The following is a 25525-nucleotide window of genomic DNA, read 5'->3' as shown; positions in this document are numbered from 1 at the left end:
GCCCGAGGACACAGTAACATGGGCATCAGTGTATCACATATACATAAAAATCCACATGCGTGCACCGCGGATAATGTTGTTATGACAGCACGATGTTTCTTTGTTTTGTTAATGCGGATCCCTTTTAATAAAGCTACAGCGGGGACAATATGTTCCGCGGCGCTCCATCACAGAAATACAAGCATCACATTACGCTACATACTGGGGTGTCCTGAAAGAATGTGTCTTTTCTGTCCCTTTTCGCTGTCTGTGTTGTCTCTCGTTGTCAGAGACGGCCTCAGGGCTCATCATATGGAAATTTGCGAGAAGCAGAGTCTCTAAAGGAACATACAGTACATACAACCCAGCAGCATCCTAATAGACATGCATGCTGGCACTCTCTCTCTCTCAAACACACACGTGCACACAAAGAGAATGTGCCGAGGCTCAGTGAAGTGTGAAATGATTCTGTTATCATGTCGTCTGTGTGGAATATATTTTCCTATCAACCTTCCATGGCAGGTGTGCCTGTGTGTGCCTGATGGGCTGCTGCTGCTGCTGCTGCTGCTGCTGTGTTTGTGTGTGTGTGCTTTTTGTTGCTGTCTGGAAGGAGGAGTTGAGGTGGTGTCCATTAAAACAAGGTGACAGTGTCAGAGCAGCTTTAGTGGCTCATTTTCCACCTTGGTGTTTGACATCAACAGACTCTAAATTGCTGTAAAATCAAATCTTATATGATTGACTGGGTTCAAAAGCAGGGTTCAGTGGAAGCCCTGCCTATTTCACATTGAAGGCTTGTGAATTTTCATTTTATCATGCTGTTGCGCTCTTAGTCGCATTGTTCAGTAACATTTTTTTTTAATATGACATGACAGCCTGTTTGCTTATCCTGTATTTAAATTATTATCAGAGAATACCAATGTGGTCCTTCAACTCATGGGATACATCCATCCATCCATCATCTATACACCTTGATCCTCACTAGGGTCGTGGGGGGCTGGAGTCTATCCCAGCTGACTCAGGAAGAAGGCAGGTTCACCTGGACAGGTAACCAGTCTATCACAGGGCTACACTTAGAGACAGACAACCAAGCACACTCACATTCACACCTACGGACAATTTACAATCACCAATTAACCTCAACATGTTTCTGGACTGTGTGGGAGGAAGCCGGAGAACCCGGAGAGAACCCACGCTGCACGGGGAGAACATGGAGACTCCACGCAGGAAGATCCCGGGTGTCCTCACTGGGACCGGCGACTTTCTTGCTGCGAGGCAACGGTGCTAACCACCGAGCCACCTTGCAGCCCGTGGGATACATTACTTTCATTATATAGAACTTGGTAAAATATGTTCCGTATTTTCATTTGACCTCTTTGTATTATGCACCGGTGACGCTGCAGCAAATTAAAGGCATTTATGTTAGTGGGAGGAAGTTCCATAGACATGACTTAAATTAGCAACATTCAATGAATGCAACGTGTTTGTGGCGAAGTTTTTCAATTTTCTTTTGTTTTATATTGTACATACAGGAGTTAGCATTTAACATTATAAGTTGTAAAATTCATTAGTCAAACACAAAACCCACAAAGTCATCTGGTAACCCTGCATAGTTGGGCAACTGAGGCGAGATCACAGAGTAGAGGTGATTATAAACTGATCAATATTCGTACAGTCGGAGCGGTAGAATATCAAAAGCCAGTAAATGTGTAGTTGACTCATAAATCAAAATGAACAATTAATTTACTTCATTACCCCCCATAAAAATGTATGGATAACAACAGGAGGCAGTTTTTATCTATAAGTTAAGGCACTATAGTTTAGATCCTTTCAGTTTGAACTCTGCATCTCAATGTAATCTAAACGATGAAGATTGTCTGAGGAAGTACTTTTGTTTGTGACTCGTGGACGTTGCTGTATTTGCTCTTGACTGTTTCTTCACTTGTGCTCTTAACTGTGCGGTTGCTACTCCAACTTTTTACTAGAGAAGACTGATTGCCTCCACTCTCCCCACTTTTACACTCTTATAACTCACACGGTCTACACACACACACACACAAAACACACAGGTACACGGTTCATTGGCATGTCGGTGTGCATGAGAGGGGTCCCGAGGGAGCTCTCAGTCCGAGCAACTTCATTGCACTGACTAATTGATGTGTTTGTGTGTGTGACAGAGAGAGAGAGTGTGTGTCAGTGATGGAGAGAAGGCACACACATTGAACAGTCCAGCCTCGCCTCACCTTCACTAAACAAACTCAGGCACAAAGTGAACAGTGCTGCCAATCATGGGCTAATTTAGGGTCTGTGGGATGTCAGAGAGTTGGGCCTGTCAGTCTCCTCCTGAGATTATAAGACAACCGTGAAACAATGCAGCCAAGTGCTGAGGAGACCTGAACCCATTAACCGAACACACACACACAATGCCTCCATCCTCACACAGCTCACACACACACACACACACACACACATCGACACACAGATTCAAGACCGAGGGCAGCTCTTTCGATGTATGCGCAGCTAATGTAGCAGTTACAGCTACTTATTGGATGAAATATGGCTGACATGGAGGGTGGACAGAAACAGTTACGTGGGAGAAGGACTGGAAAAAGACGCCTTCAAGTGGTCGTATATTTGAGCTTTTCTGTGTATTCAAATGCAGTTTTGGTGGTTGTTTTGATTATTAAGTGAAGCAGACAAAACTATTTTGCAGTATTGTTGTGAACTGAAGATGAAACAAACAGCAGATGTGGGAGCATGTAAAGGTAAGAAACCCACACAATGAAAAGAAACTAATTGTGTTCATCTGAAATTAAAAACAACTACATACAACACACTGTCTTTACTGTCGACACTCTCTAAAAGTGATGGGTCAAAATTCAAACTGTCCTGATTATTGCGTGTAGTTGCTAAATTTCCGACAGCATTGAAGGCCACGTTGGCTGAGCGGTGTCCTGTTGCTATGGTAACCACTGTTTACCTGCCGGTTGCGCAGCAACTATCGTCTGTCAGCAGTTCGCCAACTAAACCATAAAACTCACAAGAAACTATCGGACTTTTACAAATTAGGACTTAAAGTTTCCCCATGAGCAGGTGAGTGACACGTAACTTACTAACATTCGCTAATCTGCGCTCATAAAACATAGCTAGCTAATGAAGCTAATGAGTCCTCACTGCGTGCAATCGTTAGCTAAAGCTAACTGCTAACTAGCTTACTAGCTACCCAGCTAAATTAACAAGATGATAGTAACGGTTAATTCCAGTACCTACAATGTTGTTTCAGTGGTCATATACATAAATAAGGTGCATAATGCTGGATCAGGCTTTTATTTAAAAAAAAAAAAAAAAAAAACGTTTGAGCAGAGTTTTTAAAGCATATCCAACTATATATGGAGAGTTCTTTGGACAGGAAGTGTCTCACCACATGCCTGTGTTATCACTCTCCACCAGCACACGAATAAATGTCTGCAGGCTTATTATTAAATCTGTCAAAATTATTGTGGAAAGTTTGATAAGTCACAAACATCGGTCACTAACTAACAGAAGTAAGGGAGATGGGCTGAGTTTATTTAAACTTATCATAGATCGGATTTGATCATAATCTGAGATGCTCTTTGCCATCTGTGTTATTTTCTTATCATGTCTCCAGCTGTTTAATGTTTCAAGTCCTATCACAGGACAGTTTTAGCTTGTTTAGGTTGCACATAATAAATTATAAATATCTAACGGATAACTGTCTGTGGTCCTCCCATAGAGCGAGCAAAGGAGTCCACCAGCATCATACAAGGTCTGTGCTCAGAATTCAGAGTAGGTGATCAAACCAATGAAATATACCCCACATACAGTACCTGAATATTACATGTCATTTCAGGATTGAAGAACAAACACAGCCGAGTGCAGTTCCTGATGAAGAGCTGAGAAGGAAAAGCATGAAGAAGTCACAGCCCCCAGACTCATCAGCATCTGGTAGGTCAGTAAAGAATAAGATGCAAAGTAGGAGGCGGGGAAAAAAATGATGATAATGATTATAATGGTCGCCAGGTGGAACAACACATGCTCCCCCACCAGCTGAACCTCTCCCCACGCACGTGACACACGAGGAGGAAGAGCCGAGCGAGGAGGAGGATGTTGAGGATGAAGACCTCAAGGCTCCAGTGGAGCTGAAAATAGAGGTAAAGAGACTGATCGTTATCGGCAATTCCACGCTCCGTGCTGTTGTTGTTTCTCGTGTGTGTGTTTCAAAAGCCTAAACATGCTTGGCTTCACTTTTAGCCAGCTTGAATGTGCTTAAATGAGAAAAATTGAAACTCAAGTGAAAATGTTTGGTTTCAGTTCCTCAGAGCTCTAAAGGAGGAGGACCTTCAACGGGCCAGTAAACTATGTCAGATGAGTATGTGTCCTGCATCCGTCAGCTACTTGTCCGTCTGTCAGATAAATTAGGCACCTGTGAAGTCAGTTAATGCTCCGTCCTCTCTGCTTGTTCCAGTCCTCGTCTATGAACCAGACAATCCTGTGGCCTCAGAGTTTCTCCTGCTGATCCAGAAAGAGCTAGAAGGTGACAGTTGTCTTCATACAACACAAACACTTGGGATGCAAATATATGTATACAGTGAATATGAGTCATGCCTTTTTCCATTAGAGCAAGAGGAAGAGCAGAGCAGCGAGGAGGATGAAGAGGATGAAGAAGAAGAAGATGAAGAAGATGATGATGATGACGACGACGACGATGACGATGATGACGACGACGAAGAAGATGATGACTCTGACTACGATGAAGAATCATTCTGTGGCTCTAGCAGCTCCTCTTCATCTTGCTCCTCTTCTTCGCCATCAGAGGATGAGGAGGAAGAAGAGAAGCAGGTGAACAGACACAAGCCGTGCCCTCCTTCTCACATTTCCCCATAAAACTATTGTTACGGTCCAGCAGGGGCTGCGTTCGACACTGTTAACCTGAGATCTTCCAGAATATTATCTTGTTACCGTTGAAATATTGTATTTATTTTAACCCACGATGCTACTGTACACAGTCACAGTGCATTTTGTAGACGGTGTGACAACTATACATTCTGCTATATTTTACCTGCAAATAAAATATTTATTGTGGATAAAGCGGATCCCTTTGTTTCCTTTAAACATAAGCAAATAAGGTTTTAAAACATGTGGTTAAACTTGTGTTCATATAGATTTAGTCATCTGTTGAGCTGCAGGAGAAAATATAGTTCAAAGTTTCATGTCCTTTTCCAAACATTGTTTCTCTATAATCATTGTCGATTTATTGGCGGTTAGTTTTACTCCACATAAAAAAGGACATTTTTAAATACCCCTGAAAGTATGGTCTAAAAAAAAAAAAAGTATTTAACATTACACATCAGTGTCTGGATATGTGAAAAATTCAACAGCGCCTATAACCAATATTAGACAATAGATACTAATGTGAAAACACTGACAGAGTGAAAGGCATCCCTACTTCACATGAACCTTTATAGAACAGAATCTGTGGCACCACTCGCCTTTATGACAGTTAGTGTTCCGGTTCAGTCTCACTCTGCTCACAGCATAATTTCTGGCTACATTAGGCAGCTGTTTTTAGAGAAAAATGCTCTAAGACATCAAGTGATCCCTACATTCCTAGCTTGAAATAACAGAGAGGCGCAGTTAGCAACTAGGTGATAAACATGGATGAGCATTTAGCAGCTAGAGAGCCTCAAGGGTTAGTATAGACACAGACAGAGCTAATGAGAGAGGGAAACGAGAAGGAATAAGTTTGACATGTTAACTTTGTTCACAATCTGTTTCCAGTGACCCAAGTGACCGAAAAACTTTCTTTTTACAAATTTAAACATTCTGGTGGAAAAAACTGTCATTCCTAATCATTACTAATTTACTGTCATAACTGGACGACTCTGCTAAATGTTTCATCAACTCAGTTTTAACATCTGGAGCAATCCACAATGACATTTAAAGATACTGATGCTTGATAACGGAGGGAAATGTTTGTAGAGTTCGCCTTTGGTTTGAGGAGACTGGAACAGTTTACAAATTAATGTATTAAAAATATATTACATATGAATGCCATGTTTCCTTCACACATTCCCACCATTTGAGGTTGGACTGGAAGGTTTTAGTTACCTCTTCCTTTGCAAGAAGTTTAAAAGCCACCTCAATGCCTAAGACACACATAGCATTCATATTCTTTTGACGTTTTTTTTTCAGAAACTGAGATGTAAACTTGACTTTCGGATAAACTAAACTGACCCAAACAAAAGCTGCACTTCCAGCGTGTCATCGTCATTGGCTCTTTTCACTTCTGTCAAATGAATTTCATACAAAACACTTTCAAAACAGGCGAATTCTTAAATTACATGTTAATTCATAGACGCACACAAAAAAAATAGTCTAATTAATGCAATCAAACAAATCTGTATTCCTAAAGATCTTGTCAGAAAGAGGATGCATCTTTTGCTCTGACAATCAAGCCCATTTTTTTTCTGCACACTGTGCCACACTCACAGCTGATCCGTCCTCGTGGAACGCTATCAGCCCGTGTGATGTTTTGAGTTATTATCACATGGCACGGCTTATCTTTTGTGAAGTATGGCCGCCATCTGACAGAGGCTGTGTCATTTGCAGTGGCTGAATGAACATAATGGCTGGTCTCTGGCCATTCGGCGGACCAGGACACATGCATGAAGATGACAGTGAGGACACTAAAGTCAATGCCCGCCAGGCTTTGACGTCTCACTGTTATTGTCTGTGTCAAGGTTATAGGAGAGGGGAGTGGGAAAAAAAAGAAGGTGCAGGTCAAAAATTATGATGCATGCAGAGCTGTCATCTCATGAAGGTGAATATTACAGGCAGTGCTTGTATGGATGGATGGATGGATGGTGGATGGTGTTTCCTCCTGTAATAAATGCTTCTATTGTGGGTTAAATAATCCACAGGTCCCCTGAAACCTAATCAACCAACACATAAAACCTGGTTTGGATATCCTGCATGTGTAGCTGCTGTTGCTTAAAACTGTTTTTTTTACACCCTTTTTTCATCCCAAGGTCAATTTCTATGTAACCAACCCCAAACACATTTCACATTCAAGTGTTCACCCTCCATGTGACACCCGCCCACCCACCCACACCTGGAGACACACGCGCGTGCAGAGGGAGGGGTGGGTTGGTTGGTATACGTCACTGGTGTTTTTCCTTTTGCTTTTCCTTTTTTTTTTTTTTTTGGCTTCTTAAAGTGGATTGTGGCTGTCAGTAGCAGTCAGGGAAGCTTCATTAGTCGTCAGAAGGGGAGGCAAGGCTGTGACTCATGCCTGCCTGAAGAGACCAATGGGCAGCCGGAGCCTGAGATATAAATAACGAATTAAAAAAATAATAGTATTCTTGAGGGAGAAAAGGGTCAGTTGCGCGCCGCTGGATGGGATTTTATTAGTGCGCTCTGCTGGTATTCCGCCGCCACTGGACTGTTTCTTGTCGCGCCTTTGGGTGGCAATTGTTCCATTTAGTTGTACTTTGTGAGGACTCGACAACCTGTGAAGCCGGTAAGAAGCATCCTCCTTTTATTTCAAGCTGCGCCCTTCCTTTTGCTGTGGCTTCTTGTGCGTTCGTGTCTTTTTCAGACTATCGAAGCTGTTTTTGGAGAGGGAGAAAAAAAATGTTAACAAAAAATAATATTCTCTGCGTCGTTTGAAATAATTTAGTCCGTGATAAGTGACAGGGATGAAGAAGGAATTCATCAGCTCGGTTCATGTCATGGTGACATTGAGTAATGATGTTGTGGAATATTCTTGTTCAAAGCGCGACTTAATTGAAATGTCGATTGCTGAGTCAATAGGTGAACAGACAGTATCGGTGCATGTTATGTTTTATTTGTTGCTTAAAACCACCTGTGCGACACGATGTTGTTGATTAATTTAGTTTTTCTAATTGCTTAAATCATCTCACCGGCGGTCAGAGGAATGTGCGTTTTAATCTTTCTGTTTTTTGCGCCTTAGAAATATCAGTTGTTTTGAGCTCAACAGACATAAAACTCAGATATTTTAAGAGTCTGGTGCTGCCCTGCATCGGACTCACAGCTAAAGATAATTATAATTGGGCTTTATTAATCCAAGAGACTGTAAGAAGAACCCGTATTTCTAATGTCCAGCTCACTGACTTTTTCTTATTATTCAGCCTGTATTCTGGAATCCAGTGTCAGATGCACTGATGGATTTAATGGGCAACTAAAAGCAAGAAATATTAATGACAATATCTGACACGTATATTTATGTAGATATTTTCTTATTTCCAAGAGGCGCATGTGTACCCTGATGTGCGTATTCCTTGTGCGTCGTGCGCAATTCGTTCCAAATTGCGCGGCTTGATGCTGCCCTTTGGGGCTGAATGGCTCCTGGCGACGCACAGCAGATACCATCGTCTTCTGATCAAACTCAGGCCTAAACTGAGCGCAGTTACTCAAAATTGATGTTTTCAATCTGACTTGAATTCCACCTACAGGCGCTCATAACACTTGACCGTTTTGTTTGCAGTTGAATTATTTCCCTGCTGGAGATCCGACAACAGAGGACTGATGGCCACGTCTGAACCGAGAGCCACCGGCGGGGACCAGGACCCCAACTCGGCTAATTTAAGACCACCGTCCGCAAGTAGGTCCCCTCGCTCCTCTTCCTCTTAATGACACCCGTGGTCCAGCATCGATTTCCCCGAGAGTAGTTAAGGCTGTCCCTCTCCGGAGCGCGCAGGCTGTGCTTACAGAACAGCCCAGTGTGCCTTGCTCAGAGACACTTCTGCAGTGCGCTCTGCTGCCAGCACAAAGCCTTAAACTCGCTTCACCCCCCCGTACGCCTCTCTCAGCCCCTGTCTCCCCCCCTCCTCCCTCTCTCTCGCTCTCGCTCTCTCTCCTCCGTCCCTGTCTGATAAAAGCGAGTCTCGCCCGGGCCATTTGCTGTGTGGGCTCCGTCGTTAATCATTCCGGTTAAAAACAGAGCCATCACAGCTGCCTGTCGCTGTCTGGAGGATCAGCAGTGCGCGCCGAGCAGCGGACCTGGAAGACACCATGCGCCATTAGAGCTCGGGTATTTATAATGACCCAGGAGCATTATACTGATACACGTTTTCTTATTTTTAAATTCGCATTTTCCTTTTAAAAATCAGAATATTTCCTTCCTGTTTTCCTTCCTCTGATTCCATCGTTATCCTCTGGAATGATTTCGACCCATATTTATTAACGATATACTTCCGCAATAATACATCATATGTAATTTCCCATAGGGTTTTGTTTTTGTTGCTCTTAGAGAATTGTTTTTACCGTTGTTTTCTTTAAAAAAAAAAAAAAAAAAGGCATTAACCTATGGGTTAATTAATCATTTTAAGCCTTTGTCGCATACACAAAATCGACTCCATTAGAGCACACTTGAGCAGCCATCTGCAGTGCAACGCAGGGAAATAATTACAGGTTTTTGTCTTCAGCAAAACGTTAAAGGGGAAAAAAAAGACTACAGCTCCTTAGAGGCCAGAGAACAAATAGATGGTATATTAACTGTTTGTATGGAATAAAATCATTTGGAGTCTTGTATCTGTGGCCTTTGGGTGTCAATAAATATTTCTAAAAATAAAAAATAAAATAAAATAAAAAATCCCCCTAACGTCTTTCACATGTGAATTTGTGCCAAGAAAGAAAAGTCCATTAAAAAAAAGATGTTTGTTTTGTCTGACTTGCTCGTATACTGCTGCTGCTGCTGCTGCTGGATGTTGCCATTATCTCTCTGCCACGCTCCATCTCACGCCTGGCGGCTTGTGGTGTCTGTGCGTGCGTGCGTGTGCATGTGCGCGCGTGTGTTTGTGCCTTGGCCTCGGCCCCTCGAGCTGTTTCTCTCGGAATGAGATTGCCTCAGTAAATTTAAATACTTGTTTTTGTTTTTGAAACTTTTCCATCAGGTGCACTCGCCTCCCTCTCTCTCCCTCTCTGTCTCTCTCTCTCGCGCTCTGCATTCGACTCCCTCCGGCTTCCATCTCCGCTCACGCATGTCCACGCTCGGGTTTGTGCGCAACAGCGAGTGTGTTCCTCTGAATGTGTGCGTGCGTGCATGGAGTGTGTATTTCTATATATGAGATGCACTATATTCTATAAGTTTCTGCTTCGAGCCCTTGCTATAGACTTCCAGACCACAGACATTACCAGCTCGCTCCAGCCACATACTGTGTTTCACTCAATTAATTCCTGCCCTCCTCCGTGAGCTCATTTCACGGGTGTTAATTCCAGTCCGCCCCTTGGCTGGGTGTGTGAGCCGGCGTGGATTTGCCGTGCGGGCCACTGTCTGTCCCTATTGATTGGACTCAACTCGGAAATGTTATAAGACTCATCCCTTTGTGATCAGAGGGCGTTTGGGTACATTATGGACACAATTATTGGTCAACAAACATTCCTATTAATTCGAGAAAAAAAATAGCACACACACACAGAAAAAAAAACCAAGCCGAGATGAGAGAATCGCACACCTGGCCAAGAGCCGTCCGCATCACGCTTTCCACTGTGCTCACTGTGCTCCATCAAACCGCCTCTCCACATTTTTTTTCCTTCCGCGGCCTGCAGCGCAGAAACTCAAACGTTCATTCTGTTTTAGCCTACGAGTATGCGTGGATGCACGGATGCACACGGAAACTGGGGATGAAGATTTGTGGTAAGTTTCGTCTGGGCACAATTCTTGTAAACGCTTTTTCTGGAGGAACCACATGTCTTTTTTTTTTCTCTTTGGACAATAACATGTCTCCTAAAATGGAATTCCATCATAACTGTGATGTTCTTTTTTTGCCACTTTTTCTTTTTGAAATGTATCGCCTCGCATTCATTTAATATATTTTTTATGATCATTTTACGCATTTTGAGGCCTTCTGAAACAGGCCGTGATCCAGGCTGTGAAAGCAGAGCCATCCTCCACTGTCACTGTGCGTTTCCATCTCCCAGAGGTCAGTGGACATTAGCCTGTAGGTCTGGTGATGAGAGCCCCGGATCAGCCCCCCTGAACCCCACATGTCTTTTTCCATTTCACCACCGGGAGAAAAATCCTCAGGACAAGTCTGGAAATATCAAACAAAGCGAGCCTTGAAATATCTTGTAAATAACCGAGTGTTTTAACCTCCCATCGGAGTCATTTTTCTGCCAGTCTCTCTGATATTGCAGTAAAGACTGAAGGCGTGTTTATTTCTCCATCATTTCTGATTGTTCTAGTCACTCAAAAAATAAAATCTTTGGATAGTATTTTCTTGCGAGTGGACATGAATGTTGTGCGGATCTGTTCAAACGACATATCATCGACCGTTTTCGTTGCTGCACAAACCAGTTAAAGGACTGAAGGAGTCGCCATTTTTAGAAATTGACCATTAGATTTTAATTGGTTAAATGACATTTTAATGGAGCCGAATGGAAATGGGGTGGAAACATTTCTATACGGAGGCTGTGGCAGTTGGACACTCTCAAATATTGATTATGAATTTGTCATTTGGGTTTTAATGAGCAAGTTTCCAATGAAAAAAAAAACGAGACATTATATTTTATACTCTTGCAGATGACAAGGGTGTGTGGCTTCCACGTGTTTTACGCGTAATTAGGCGCACACATTATTACGCAGATACAGAAGGCCTAAAAAAAAAACCTGATAAATGGTGGAGTTTAAGACACAGTCCGGGCCTTGCAGAGGCAGACTGCTCCAGGGCTCTGCGTCCCTCATTAACTCTTCGTTATAGGGAGGGTATTTATCGGCTGTGTGGGTCATCGCCGCGGGCTGTGCTGCCCACTGAGCCGGTCAGTCTGAGCGCTCAGCGGGGCCTCCTCCTCCTCCTCCCCGGGGTGTGGCTGTGAGATCACAGGGCACCCAAACACGCCCTCATTTGGCCTGAACGCCTATAAGTTTGGCCTCCGGTGGGAAACCCGGTTCAGTCTGGAGCTGACTGTAAACAACATAGAATATTTGGAGATCCATTATTATTATTATTATTATTATTGTCTATTTTTGTTGTTTTTGTTTTTGTCATTTGGGTCGGGTTATGTCTGTGAGTGGGATGGACGTGTTCGGGGATAACTCGTTCTCGTCGCCCTGTAACACTTTAGGGTTCCTGCAGAAGAACAACAGTCTGGATGAGAAGGGGAGGCTCGCGGGCCAGAAGAACCTGCTCTCGTGCGATAACAGCGACAGGGACGCGCGCTTCCGACACACCGAGACCGACTTCTCCAACCTGTTCGCCAGAGGTGAGCGCCGGTACACCTGTGCTGCTGGACGACATCCTCACTCTGCACTCTGTTAATTGCAACCTATAGCTGCCTTAAAAAAAGAGAGAGAAAAAAATAACTTTTTAATGTTTCTTTGATACATTACTAGAATTGCACACTATGACCACATTAATTTCAGATTTAATAAACATTTTCAGACATGGATGCAGATTGTATCTGAACATTAGGGATGACACATTAAGCAGGAAGTCTGGGGATCCTCCAAATGTCACATAAACCACAGAAAAGCAAGCTGCACTCTAAAAATATATTAAAGGATTTTTTACCAGTCGCCATTTTTTTTAAACAATCTTACAGTCAATCTTACTTGTTTTGGTAAAATACAGACAATAACTCGTAAAATAGAGAAAAAGCATGAACAGGCCGAACCTTTAAGTAAAGCATACATCAAAAACTGATACTTTTCTAAACACAAATTTATTCTTTTACGTTTGACCTTAAAGTTGAAGAGTTTCACGATATTAAAATCTGCAAAAAATATCCATGTTGTACCTTTTTTTTTTTTAAATGCTACAGTATTTCACCACTTTTTATATATTTTTGCTGGCACTCTGGCCGCTAGATTTTTAACCGTATATCTTGGGTTTTTCTTAATTGTTGCCTCTATTTTTGTTATTTGTTTGCTCAAAAGTACAAGCCACAACATTGGTGGCCTCCTTACACCAGCTTAAAATTAACTTTTAGGACAATAAAGACTAAAGAAGCTTTCTTGTCTTTTTAAAAATGTCTTTTGAGGACATGATGAGCTATATAACACGGCTAAGATGGCGTCCATTAGTGTAAATATGGTTTTCTACACCAATGATTAGCATTGAAGACAAAGGGGAAATCCAGTTAAAACTCATTTTAATCATTTAGAATGTCAAAAATGTATTGGCTATTGGGTTTGGTTGTTTATTAATTTATTTGTACATGTAAAATAACGCAGTGACGCATTTTGCTTTAAGAAGTTAATGTTTTCTCCGAGAAGTCGCTTTACGTTGATTTATGACCATATATGGAGCTTCAGGTGAGGAGGCCAAGATGGCCGCCGTTAGCTTCTTAATGTTAGCTACCTTAATCAATCAGAGAAAACAGCATAGCAAAAGTAGGTCGCTAAAATGACTATAAACTCAGATGAAACCGGGCTTAATAATGACAAATCCCAAAGCGTTCTAAAAGCTACTTAATTACCACACTCAGATACTGAATTATTTGAATTAATCATCCACATTGTCTAATTTTCGTCTCTTAGACCTGCTGCCGGCCAAAAATGGAGAGGAGCCTACCATACAGTTCCTGCTGGAGGTGGTCGACATCCTCACGAACTACGTCAAGAAGACTTTCGACCGCTCCACCAAGGTGCTGGACTTCCACCACCCTCACCAGCTCCTGGAGGGGATGGAGGGCTTCAACCTGGAGCTGTCCGACCAGCCCGAGTCCCTGGAGCAGATCCTGGTGGACTGCAGGGACACGCTCAAATATGGCGTCCGGACAGGTAGGCCTTAACACCTTGGGGCTGTAGTCTGAGGGAGAAAATGGGGTTTTTATAACTGTGGCCTTTTGAATAATTCACACGGTGTCCTATGTTGTTTTAAATGTCAAGGGAATGCGCATTTTAATCGTTTAGATAACAGGAGACGGCAATACTAAATACAACCCACCATGCTTGCTGTAATATTAGAGCTCCGTACATTTCTGATATTTACATTTTCCGCTGTGTCGCTGTGAATTTTAATATAGCAAAAATAAAATCATGTAGTCAATTTTCCCGCGTTCAAATTAATACTGACGTGTTTAGTGTACTCATGTGGCCGCAACACAAACCAGGCCCATTAGAGAAGACGATGTTTTGCCAGATAGTGTGCGGCCTGTTAAGATGGCTGCCTTATTTATTGCCCCCGTGGTAATTCAGTTGACATGCTCCTTTTCTTTCCCCTCGACTTATTAAAAGCAAGTGTCGCCTGAGGGGATCCTAACACGGGCTGCTTCAAACTGTTAAAAACGACAACGCTCAAACTGTCCCTCGGGTTTCATATATCACGCAGTTGTCTACAAATGTATACATTTTTTTTCCCCTCCTTTCTTTTCAGAATATTTTGTGGTTGTATTATAATCTGTGAGGACTGGAGGAGCTGTCCGTGGTGCTGAAACATAGAGTCTTTGTCCAGCCTATTTCATTTTTTCTTTTTATTGTCCTTTAAAAAAAATCCTAATCATGACTGTTTATTATGTGAGTCATACTACACCACATCCACACAACACTTGACTGCGTACAGGCTCCGGGCCTGTTCACGGTGACTGTGTTTGCACGCTCCTTAGAGCCTAACTGGCTGTCATATAGTCCTTACCAATGTAATTATGGCACAGTGAGCAGTGCTATGTCAGATCCCTTAGGTGTCACGGCTGACCAGGGAAATACAAAATGAAATCGGAATGAGGTTTAACCCTGAGATGAAGAGCAGATCTTTGAGAATTAGGTTTATTTTATGTAATTAAAGTCGCAGGCTGTTAAAACCATAACAGGATAAGGCAGACATGCATGAATTATTGCTGTTTGTTTGTAACCTGTTTTTTTTTTTTTTTTTATTTTAGGTCACCCACGCTTCTTCAACCAGCTATCCTCTGGTCTGGACATCATCGGTCTGGCTGGAGAGTGGCTCACGTCCACCGCTAACACCAACATGTAAGCCTCATCTCTTATGTATGAAGGGGAAACACCTCCTTATGTCACAACAGGACAGCTCAGATTTCCTGTTTGTAGGCCACTGGAAATGGCCTCCAGTCATCATCATATATTGGCATAGCGGAAGTGCTCACGGTGTTCCCCTGAGCTCGCTCCACCACCGGTCAGGGCAGTTATATAAAGTGTTTGTTTCGTCCTGCAGAGACGGTGTATTGACAGATGGTGAGCTGCTGTACTGTATATCGGAGGCAGCCGAGCCCCAGGGGTAGTTAGATTGCATATTGATCTCAGGTCACAGTTACATGGTGGCCCAGTCTGATAGAGGGCATGAACCACATCAACTTCACACATTCTCAACACGGATACACACACACACACACACACAAACTGCGACACACACATGCTGTGAATAAGACGTGACTGTCTTATGATCACTGGAATAGAATGAGGAACATGTTACTGAGACTGCTGTACCATGTCAGAGTACAGATCACAAGAGTGCACACATAAACATTTTCACTGGGAGTAAACCAGCCTAATATTTACAGCTCTGTCAAATCACTCAGTGGATGGATGAATAAATCCGTCATTTTAATTTCGATTTTCTGAACGTGATCATTTCATGAAAATGAAGAGATCATTGTCTTGTTCACCAAAGAAATTTCTGATAATATGTTGTTGCTTATTCGCAGCCATGTTGCAGCCAATAATGATTTCATCTGTCGACTGTTTTCATGTTAAATTGACAATCATTTAGACTATAAAATATGTAGAAAGTAGTGAACATTTCCCATCATGTTTTCCTAAAAGGTGACATTAACAAATGTCTTATTTTGTCCAAAGTCAAAAACTAATCAATTTATTGTTAGATAACATGAAGATGAGCCGGAAATGATCGGAATCAGAAGCTGAAAACATTGAACTGGACATCTTTGATTGAGAAAAACAATAATAAGTAGATCGACTTTTTTTGTGTCAGCTCTCTTATGTGTAAGGAAGATAAATCAAGACTTCCAAAATAGTCGTGATAGTCAAGACTTGAATTCTGATAGACGGTAAGAAAAGCAGACTTAACATCAAACATCAACAGATTCCAATGCAGTCACTCATTTAAAGCAAGACTTTGACTTGGTGACAGTGATTTAGAGTGCTGCTGACTTCTTTTATGCTACCATTTCACATATAACTGCAAAGACAGTGGGATGTGCAGCACAACACAGAACAAACAGTCGGCAGAAGACAATCCACTCCAGACCATATATACCAGCTATTCTCCAGCTCCTGTGGCCACGATCTTCTCTCCAATCTGGCTGCTCAAGAAAAGATTAAGCATAATGATAATAAACCAAAAGCTAGGAGAAAACCGAGACACTTAATTTATCCAATTTCTTAAAACATTAGCTTAGGAAACCCCCCCTCCGTCTTAGAAAAACTTTCCCATCTCATCTCCTGGTTGGAAGAATGCCCTGGGAGACAGGGCCATTGACTTCCCGCACTCGCTTGCGCACACTTCCATAATGACACACACACCCACATGCACACACCAGCTCTGGCTGTCCCAGATACAGCAGCTAGGGTTTCCAGTCCATTGACTGCAGGCTCATTGTGAGCTGGTCTTAGCAGATAGGCCAGCTGGGCCCCACACTGACACACAATGTCCTCCGGCAGCACAGAAAACCCTGTTACATTGTGGAAACTGGCTGCTGCAGCTCCCTGCGGAGTGCTCATTCCGGCTCCATTGTCCCCGTGGATACAGACCGGCTCAGTGCTCCTCTGAGGGGCTGAGAGGAGAGTGTGGTTGGGGGTCAGAGGGTTAGTCACATACAGCCACACACACACACATACACACACACATTCAAACACAGACTCACACACATTGAGTGCCCTTGATGATGATAATAAGGGCATTTAGGGGCTGTCCCTGGAGACAGGCAGGTGACTGAGGGGTAATTTTCACCCTGAAAAGACCAATGATTGGCTCTGATTGTGATAATGATCACCATTATTGTCATTACAGCGTGAAATGACTCAGAGAGAAGGAGAATTTTAAAAAGGTGCACCGGTTTTGTCCCTTTTTATTCTGTGGCTGGGATCAGATTTAAGAGAAAAGAAAAGTGAGACATCCAGGACATTAAACACATTTGTCTGCTCTATATGAACCATAATTTCATCATATCAAAGAACCATATAATGTTAAAATTAGGCTTGTAGGAGGCTGAAAAATGAGACATTTTGTCTTCTCTGTGATTTTATCCTTTGTTGTGGCAGATAGTAAAAACCCAGAAGTCATAATTTGCTCTGGTGTACTGACTAGAAGCAAATATTCTAATCAAATCCAGCCCATGGATGAGCCCGCAGCAGGAAGAAAATGTCTTTTTCTTGGGGTTTTTTTTTTCTCATCACTCTGCTTTTAATTCAATTTCTCTCTGTCCTCAACTACGTCTTTCAATCTCTTTTCTTTTATCCACCTATTCCAGCCGTTTCTGTGTGCTTTGTTTTGTCCTGTCTCTTCTCTGTGGGCTTTTCTCTGCTCACGCTGCGTCCATCTCGTCCTCCTCCTCTTCCCTTTGTTGTCCTCTGTCACAATTTCCTTCAGTGCATTGTCTCGCTATACCTCCCTCTCCTCGCTGCCTTTATCTACCCTCCTTTCTCTCCGAACTACAAAACGCTTCTGTCCTCATTTAGATATGTACTTGTGAAGAAAACAGGGAGGAAGTGAAGAGGAGAGGATTTAATGCTGTTGTTGATTTAGGTGGTGGCTGGTGGAGCCACAGTGGTAGAAGTGGAGGAGGGTTGTGTAAGTGGCCTCATTAGAAGCAGGGTAAACAGGGATCAGTCCTGAGGGTGTGTGTGTGGGAGCTGCTGAGATGGCTTGTCATTTAGCAAAGAGGGCAAAAGCTCAGGCCTCAGAGTTCTGTGATGTCTTTAACCTACTTTCGCTTCTCTGAGAGTTTTGTTGCATTGTTGTCCGGGGGACTACCAGGCTTTTCATCTTTTATTAACTGACAAAGAGGTCAGAAATACATCCAGCTCATCTCCAGCAGCATTCTTCTTGTGTTGTGAAAATCACTTTTATTTTTTTTTTCATCCTTTCTCTTCTCGTTCTTTTAATGAAATAATGAAATTCATTGACACGGGCTCTTCCTGAGTTTCTGTGTTTTTTGGGGCCAAACGAGGCTCTTATCTCCTGCAAACACTCTCTCTCCTTGTCTTTCTGTCGCACACACACACACACTCGTACACATTCGAGTTCTCTCAGCCATCAAATCAGCCTCATTCAGAGTCGCCACTGAGATTGGCAGGATTGACAGATAGCCATCAGAGCTTTGTGTGCTTTAATTAAACTACTGAGTGATTTTAGAAGGCATTTGAATATGAATGTTTGCTGGTTGACTCCTATCAGACACTTTTTAATTAGCCCAGTCAGCACAAGCTCCACTTTGTGCTCGGTGGATGGAATTATTGAAAGGCTAATGAAAAAATCATCGACTGTGTGTGTGTGTGTGTGTGTTAGTGTGTGTCTCTCATCTGCAAGTGTTTGTGTGTGAGAATCTCCTTTCATTCAGCAAACCCCGTAGCAATGCTGAACTTGTGATATGATTGGCAGGTTCACCTATGAGATCGCTCCGGTGTTCGTCCTGATGGAGCAGCTGACTCTGAAGAAAATGAGAGAGATGATTGGCTGGCCAAACGGAGAAGGAGACGGCCTGTTTTCTCCAGGTTAGCGTGTTAATCACAGCCTCTACATAAAATCTGAGTGTGTGTTATCTTTTTTTTTTATGGATGGTAGCAGCTTTTCCCCATAAGCAGGGTGTCAGTTTATTAATTTCTGTAATAATACTGCATGCCCGCCGCTGTCCAGGGTGCTGATGTGTGCGCGTCTGTTTCGTAGGCGGCGCTATCTCCAACATGTACAGTGTGATGATCGCACGGTACAAGTATTTCCCCGAGGTGAAGACCAAGGGCATGTCTGCAGCTCCCCGCCTCGTCCTCTTCACATCTGAACATGTACGTGATCAGACGATTCCAATAAAGTAGATTCTACGCTTCATTGACTTTAGAAAAAATAAAATATAAACGTCCTATTACCTCTCACACAGCCTGCTGTTGGCATCAACACCTTATCACACTTGAACTTGTTCTATGACACTTATCCAGATTGTTTTCTCCTGACTAGATCCTTGCTTGTGTTGTATGTGCTCTCAGATGTACGTCGCTTTGGATAAATGAAATTGTAAAATTGTAGTAGATGCATTGACATCAGGTAATAAACAGCAGACCTAGCAAAGTCAGGACAATGGTTATTACAAAGGATTCTTCTTGCCTTTATTACATCTGCTTTCATATTAAAATAATTATACACGTTTTGACAGCAAGTAAGAGAAAAGTCAAGTAGGAGTTAGCTCATAAGGTGTTCACTCGTTTTCAGTTTAGCTGTTATATCAATGACGGATGAAATATTCGTCCCCACAGAGCCACTACTCCATAAAGAAGGCTGGAGCCGCTCTGGGCTTCGGCACTGAGAACGTGATCCTGCTGAGCACAGATGAGAGGTTTGTAGTGGATTTATTGTTGTCATTTAAAGCCACAATCAGCGCAGACACCACATAAATATGTGCAAAATATGAAGCCATAATGATGCCACGATGCTCTCATTTTCAGAGGGAGAGTCATTCCTGCAGATCTCGAGGCCAAAATCATCGACGCTAAGCAGAAGGTCGGTGTCTTTCTCTCAATTTGTTTTCCTTGCAGTTGCTTTTTTTTCCCCTGTATTTTATCTCTCTCACCAAAATGTTGTCCTTCTGTCGTGTGTTAATCCTGCAGGGTTACGTGCCGCTGTTTGTGAACGCCACAGGCGGCTCAACCGTGTACGGAGCATTTGACCCCATCAATGAGATCGCTGACATCTGTGAGAAATACAACTTGTGGCTGCATGTCGATGTGAGTAGCAGGCACCGGATCAGCTGCTGTAGTATTCGATGCTGCGTTTCTTCATGCACATCCATCTGTAACGCTGTTCTCTCTCCTCAGGGTGCGTGGGGTGGCGGACTCCTGATGTCAAGGAAGCATCGCCATAAGCTCAATGGAATTGAGAGGTCAGCATACGGGAACAGATGTGTTGTGATTTAAAAAAAAGCTTTAATGAAACCACATTAACATATGTGATAAATGCTGCAGGGCCAACTCTGTCACATGGAACCCTCACAAGATGATGGGCGTCCCTCTACAGTGTTCAGCAATCCTGGTCAGAGAGAAGGTACAGAAAACACACAGTCACAAGATGTTGGGTTTCCATTACTTTCAAAGACATTACACAGACTTGCACTCATTTCCTTGAGACTAACATCACCCTGACATGAACCTAAACTTACCTTAAACCTACTTTGACCTTAAAATTTGATGATTTATGCTTTTGAGACCCCAATGTGTCCCCATTATGTGACTGTTACCAGATTTCTGTTCCCACAACACAATTAACACAAGCGCACACACACACACAAACTCTCCTTATTCCAAAGACAGAAGATTTATAAGCCTTCACAACTCAACATTTTTAAATCTTCAGCTTTATATTCTGACATGTTCTGTACCTGGATTATTTCAGTTTTTTTATATCCATATCATCAATAGTGTATCATAGTTGGAGTCAGTGAAGTTTCTACATCGTGCTCGGAGCAGAAGAGCTATAGTAGACATGTTAACAGTGTACGTACTTTTTGTTTGTCTGCAGGGAATCCTAGCGGGCTGTAACTCCATGTGCGCTGGCTACCTGTTCCAACCAGACAAACAGTATGATGTCACCTACGACACAGGGGACAAAGCCATCCAGTGTGGCCGGCACGTCGACATCTTCAAGTTCTGGCTCATGTGGAAAGCCAAGGTGAGATGGAGGGAAGCTCTTCTTTAACCAAGTGTCTTGTAAACACCTTAAAAAAAGCGTCACACTCGGTGTTTCTTATTGTAATAATTGCCCGACGGACTCTTTCCCCTGCAGGGCACCATCGGGTTTGAGCAGCACATTGACAAGTGTCTGGAGCTGTCTCAGTACCTGTACAACAAGATCAAGAACAGGGAGGGATATCAGATGGTGTTTGATGGAGTGGTGAGCTTCCTCTGACTTCGTATTTTATTTATGTTGGTTCTGAATCACAAAGGTTAGTTTAATATTGTGCTTAAAGGTCCCATATTGTGCATCTTTTCAGGAAATTGATCAAAGTCTCACACGTCCCCACAGTGTGTCTTTAAGTTTTTCATCTCAAAATACTGCAAACATGGTTAATTTCACGCTGATTGTTTATTGGTGGTTAGCACCGTAGAGGACACCCAGGATCTTTCTGCGTTTCGTTTGCATGTTCTCCCCGTGCAGCGTGGGTTCTCTCCAGGTTCTCCAGCTTCCTCCCACAGTCCAAAAACATATTGAGATTAATTGGTGATTCTAAATTGTCCGTAGGTGTGAATGTGAGTGTGCTTGGTTGTCTGTCTCTAAGTGTAGCCCTGTGATAGACTGATGACCTGTCCAGGTGAACCTGCCTTCACCCTGAGTCAGCTGGGATAGACGCCAGCCCCCCATGACCCTCATGAGGGTTAAGCGGTGTATAGATGATGGATGTATAACCAGTGGTTTTAGGGCTGATTTAAACAAGCTGTTTTGCTCTACAAACCAATGAGCTGCTGCTGCTCTCGTCTCCTTCAGGAGAAACAAGCTGCCTACATCTATGGCAGTGTGTCCTTATTTTGTTTTACACCTTCAACTTCATAACAATCACAAAACACCACAAAAATTTAATTTTCACCGTATGGGACCTTTAAGAAAAACCACGATTGGAGGGCTAGCGACCAAAAAAACAAAAGATTCAGTGTTTCTTCTCTTTCATTTTGCTTGATGTAAACAAAAAAGAGATGTGTGTTTATTCACTGTGCGTATTTCTGTGTGCAGCCCCAACACACCAACGTCTGCTTCTGGTACATCCCACCCAGCCTGAGGGGAATGCCAGAAGGTGATGAGAGGCGAGAAAAACTCCACAGGGTACGACTCCCATCACCTCTCACCTTTTTCTCACAACTAATTTCTATTTCTATGAATCACTGTCTAAATTGTTTTTCCTTCCACCAGGTGGCACCAAAGATCAAAGCCATGATGATGGAGTCTGGGACCACCATGGTGGGCTACCAGCCTCAGGGCAACAAAGTCAACTTCTTCCGCATGGTCGTGTCCAACTCCGCGGCCACCCAGTCCGACATCGACTTCCTCATCGACGAGATCGAGAGGCTCGGTCAAGATCTGTAAACCTCTCAGCCGCCTCTGGTGACTACAGGGCAAAACTACAGTCTTTTATCGGTTGTATTTCACAGGCGAAACATTCACAGTGCTGCAGACAGAGAAATGATAGGACACGTCTTTGCCTGAAGCGTTCTAAATGTTTCCACAACTGAAGAGAAACTAGCAGCGAGAGAGACTTTGAGTTTCTCTCCAGCTCTGACCCTTAGAGTTCCTTCTATAGATAAAATATATAAACAGTATCTGAAGTCTGCAGATACAACAAATATGATCTAATGTGTGACTGAGCTGTGGGACCTTGTAATGTGTGTGTGTGAGATCTGGTTTTTGTCCGGTGTATTTTGTCTTTTAATGTCTGAGCGAGTGTGTGTGTGTGTGTGTGAATTTGGTAAAACAATAAAAATGGGGGAAAAAAGCACAGATCAAAATATAACAAGTATCATCCAGTTATTCTGCTGTATCATACGTTTGCTACACGCAGCTGAATCACAGGTGCTTTCAGCTGTACGTATATTTAACCTCGATTTGTCCTGAACCAGTGTCCGAAGCCCCCGAAGCAGCGTTTGTGTGCAGGTGTGCATGTAGCACACTGAGTGTATCCTGTCGTGTGTTTTAGGCTAGCACTGTGTTAAAAATAAGCTAATGTGCACAGCGTAGGTGCCAAGTGTGTGAGGATTTAGTAACCGCCTGCAACAGAGCTACAGTCTGCAATACTTTCCCTCATAGAAGATTAGATTAAGATTTAAAACGTCCTCAGACCACGAGAGACGACCTTTAACTTGTAAAACGCTGGCTCGTTGTTTGTTCCATGCAATCATGTGATACCCATGTGTGTTTATAACACTGTTAGAATATTAATATTTGATTCTATAATACATACTGTTTGCAGATTCAGGTATTTTATTGTAAATGTATCTTTATGTGTATTACATGGTAATACATTTGTAATCACAGGAATTGAGTAAAGTTTATTTATAGTGATTTTGTCAGCCAAAGAAAGAGAATGGGGAACAGAACAATCCATCGTCCTTCGTGTATTACTTCTTATAGATTATAGGTGTTTGTAAAATGTTACCTATAGACCTTCGACTGCGATGCAATTTCTATTGTGCGTTTCTTTCTGTGATTGTGAGTCTTTTTGACTGAATGTTTTGAGATGACTGACTGGCCTTCTGATGAGATTAAGAATGAAGTCTATTTAATCCTCCGGCCGTAGTGGCGGTCTTTTATTTTAGCGAGAAGCACAAGGATGTGAGAATGTACTCTCTCCTCTTGAGACTGAGAAGAAAGAATCGTTGTGTCTGTCTGAATCCTAATGCATTTACTGTAATATAGTATATATTAATTGTAATACATATTACTTGTATTCTCAGTGTTACAGGAGCTCAATGGAATATCTTGTATAAAGGTTCCTGTCGGTGTCTTTGCACAATGTTCACCTTTCTTTCTTCCATTGTAAATGGATGTGTATTATATAAAAGTATTTATGGTAAATAGGGACCATATGTGAATGGCACAATTGCATAAATCATATTTAAGGTAATCTGTGTACTGTATGTGGCCCGTGACTCTTGTACGTGAGCAGTGTGGTTTCTGATGAAGCCGACTGTACGAGAACGCTTCCCAAGAGGTTTCCAGTAGGCACTTTAACAGAATCATACCATCTTGAAAAAGATCTTTAATAAAGTCTATTAAAGGGAAAACTGAGTCGGACTTATTCAGACGCACATCCATCAACTACGTTTTGCTTTAGCTGCATGAATTGCACCCACAAGAAATGACATTTTATTTCTGTCTGTACTCTAAAGTTTCCCCTCTATGAGAAGCAACACAGATATATACCATCGCTTCTCTGCCTAATCATCCTCAGAGGGCTTTGTTTGGCCTCCAGCTGCGTGTCCAATCGACTGTTCTCCGGCATTAAACCTCTTTTCTCTCGCTTTTCTCTCCTCTCCCATTCTCACTTACTCTCTTCTTTCCTTCATTCTCTCTTTCTCCGCCACCTCTCTGTTCTTTTCGCCCTTCGAGCTGATTCAGCCTCATTAAGACTCCATTTCACAGAGAAACAAAAGCATTGGTTCCAGTGTTTCGTAACCTTTGAATGGAGGGCATGGAGACATCAGAGGGGTTGTGGAGTGGAGTTTCTGGATGGGAGCTGCAGAGATGTGCAGCCAGCGCCCTCTGGTGGTGACTTCCTGCCTGCACAAGGAGGATTAAACTGAGAAAACCTTATGAAAATGCTTCTAATGTGTTACACAGCAGGCTTTCAAAATAAGAGTATGATAATTAGTACGGTTACAAGTAAAAATAATTTTTTTGAGCATGTTTGCTTTGCAGAGAGCATGAAACAAACTTTTTAAAATCTTTTTCTTGAACGAGGTTTGAAGAGTTTGCACTTTGTTTGGATGTTTAATTTAAACTACGGAGCTTTTACTCTGCTGACAGACCATCAGATAAGGTTACTTCTAACATCAGATATCTATTACAGATCTAAAGTGCAGCCAGCAGGAACGTCTTTACTAGGAAATAGTTTCAGGCCTGAAATACCTGCAACAGACGATTAGATTTCTAGTATCTCTGATATCTTCAAGAAGAAAAGGTTTACTTTTGTTGTCAAACTGCAACAGGACAAGTTTTTTTTTTTGGGAGGGGGGAGGAAAGTTGGATTGTGTATATTCCAACTATACAAGCCTCATTTGTTTAATGTTAACGTTCTATCTGTTTGGTAGATTAATATGAGCATCAGTAACGTGCTATTAGGTCTGAATTTCTATGTTTTGTTTCTTTCTATTCATTCTAATGGTCCTATTTTAAATACTTATTATCACCTTTTGTTGAATTTGTATTTTGCAAAAGTCTAATTAAGTTCCTGTCTTGTAAGATAAAAAAATCCTAAAAGGAAAAAACAAAAGCATTCCTCACTGAGTACAATGTAAAGGGATTTATGAGATTTGTCGCCTAAATTGTAAGTAGGGTTGTTTTAATAATCTCTGCTATGGTGTCATTTTTATGACAGTTCAACAGCACATAGTGAAAACAGATGAGCTTCAAAATTAAGCATTTGAAATATTAAAATGAATTCTAACATCTGAAAAAAATGAATATTAAAATGAAGTAACGTTTCTTTCTGTTCTCAGGTGTACAAAGAGAACATTACGGTATGTAAATAAAGACAAGTATAACCAATCATCTGGGATTCTCTTGGTTTAGATTGGTTCTTTGGGGGGATGACTACACGTGACAGAAAGCATTATTAGTCCACATAAAGGAAATGAGCTTGTGTTAACTTTCCCTTGATGAACAAAATGTCTGTTACACTT

The 25525-nt window shown here is 42.3% G+C and overlaps 2 protein-coding genes across 6 annotated transcripts; both read left to right on the top strand.

Moving 5' to 3' along the window:
- The first annotated feature begins 2972 nt into the window (after window positions 1–2972).
- On the top strand, window positions 2973–5078 carry LOC103354351 (glutamate-rich protein 2). Of its 3 annotated transcripts, none has more exons than XM_008277687.1 (7): window positions 2973–3069; window positions 3731–3763; window positions 3848–3942; window positions 4045–4148; window positions 4309–4366; window positions 4463–4531; window positions 4616–5078. In XM_008277687.1, the coding sequence occupies exons 1-7, from the start codon at window positions 3062–3064 to the stop codon at window positions 4879–4881; spliced, it is 633 nt and encodes a 210-aa protein (XP_008275909.1). In that variant the 5' UTR covers window positions 2973–3061; the 3' UTR covers window positions 4882–5078. The 3 variants fall into 3 exon arrangements, with proteins under 3 accessions (XP_008275909.1, XP_008275908.1, XP_008275910.1); XM_008277686.1 differs by having other exon boundaries at window positions 4018–4148; XM_008277688.1 differs by lacking the exon at window positions 3731–3763 and having other exon boundaries at window positions 4018–4148.
- Window positions 5079–7435: 2357 nt separating this feature from the next.
- LOC103354350 (glutamate decarboxylase 1-like) lies at window positions 7436–23908 on the top strand. Of its 3 annotated transcripts, XM_008277684.1 has the most exons (17): window positions 7436–7516; window positions 8504–8620; window positions 10598–10654; window positions 12082–12219; window positions 13496–13738; window positions 14836–14926; window positions 18534–18646; window positions 18819–18934; window positions 19400–19479; window positions 19589–19643; window positions 19751–19867; window positions 19958–20022; window positions 20105–20183; window positions 20658–20807; window positions 20922–21029; window positions 21864–21953; window positions 22041–23908. In XM_008277684.1, exons 2-17 carry the CDS (start codon window positions 8545–8547, stop codon window positions 22212–22214), a joined length of 1752 nt encoding a protein of 583 aa, XP_008275906.1. In that variant the 5' UTR covers window positions 7436–7516; window positions 8504–8544; the 3' UTR covers window positions 22215–23908. The 3 variants fall into 3 exon arrangements, with proteins under 3 accessions (XP_008275906.1, XP_008275907.1, XP_008275905.1); XM_008277685.1 differs by lacking the exon at window positions 10598–10654; XM_008277683.1 differs by lacking the exons at window positions 7436–7516; window positions 8504–8620 and having other exon boundaries at window positions 8652–10654.
- Window positions 23909–25525: the final 1617 nt, after the last annotated feature.

Source organism: Stegastes partitus, unplaced genomic scaffold, assembly GCF_000690725.1.
Source record: "Stegastes partitus isolate 25-593 unplaced genomic scaffold, Stegastes_partitus-1.0.2 Scaffold105, whole genome shotgun sequence".
In the NCBI taxonomy this organism is placed as follows: Eukaryota; Metazoa; Chordata; class Actinopteri; family Pomacentridae; genus Stegastes; species Stegastes partitus.
This window is presented reverse-complemented; position numbering and strand designations above follow the sequence as displayed.

What these genes read in the sequence shown, in the direction of transcription:
- LOC103354350 (XM_008277683.1), top strand. Translation starts at nt 10,456, where the DNA reads ATGAGAGAATCGCACACCTGGCCAAGAGCCGTCCGCATCACGCTTTCC. An exon ending in TCCTCTTCACATCTGAACAT is followed by an intron (nt 18,935 to 19,399) that starts GTACGTGATCAG and finishes TCGTCCCCACAG; the next exon opens with AGCCACTACTCCATAAAGAA. An exon ending in GGCTCATGTGGAAAGCCAAG is followed by an intron (nt 20,808 to 20,921) that starts GTGAGATGGAGG and finishes TTTCCCCTGCAG; the next exon opens with GGCACCATCGGGTTTGAGCA.
- LOC103354351 (XM_008277686.1), top strand. An exon ending in GTCCACCAGCATCATACAAG is followed by an intron (nt 3,764 to 3,847) that starts GTCTGTGCTCAG and finishes ATGTCATTTCAG; the next exon opens with GATTGAAGAACAAACACAGC. An exon ending in GATCCAGAAAGAGCTAGAAG is followed by an intron (nt 4,532 to 4,615) that starts GTGACAGTTGTC and finishes TTTTTCCATTAG; the next exon opens with AGCAAGAGGAAGAGCAGAGC.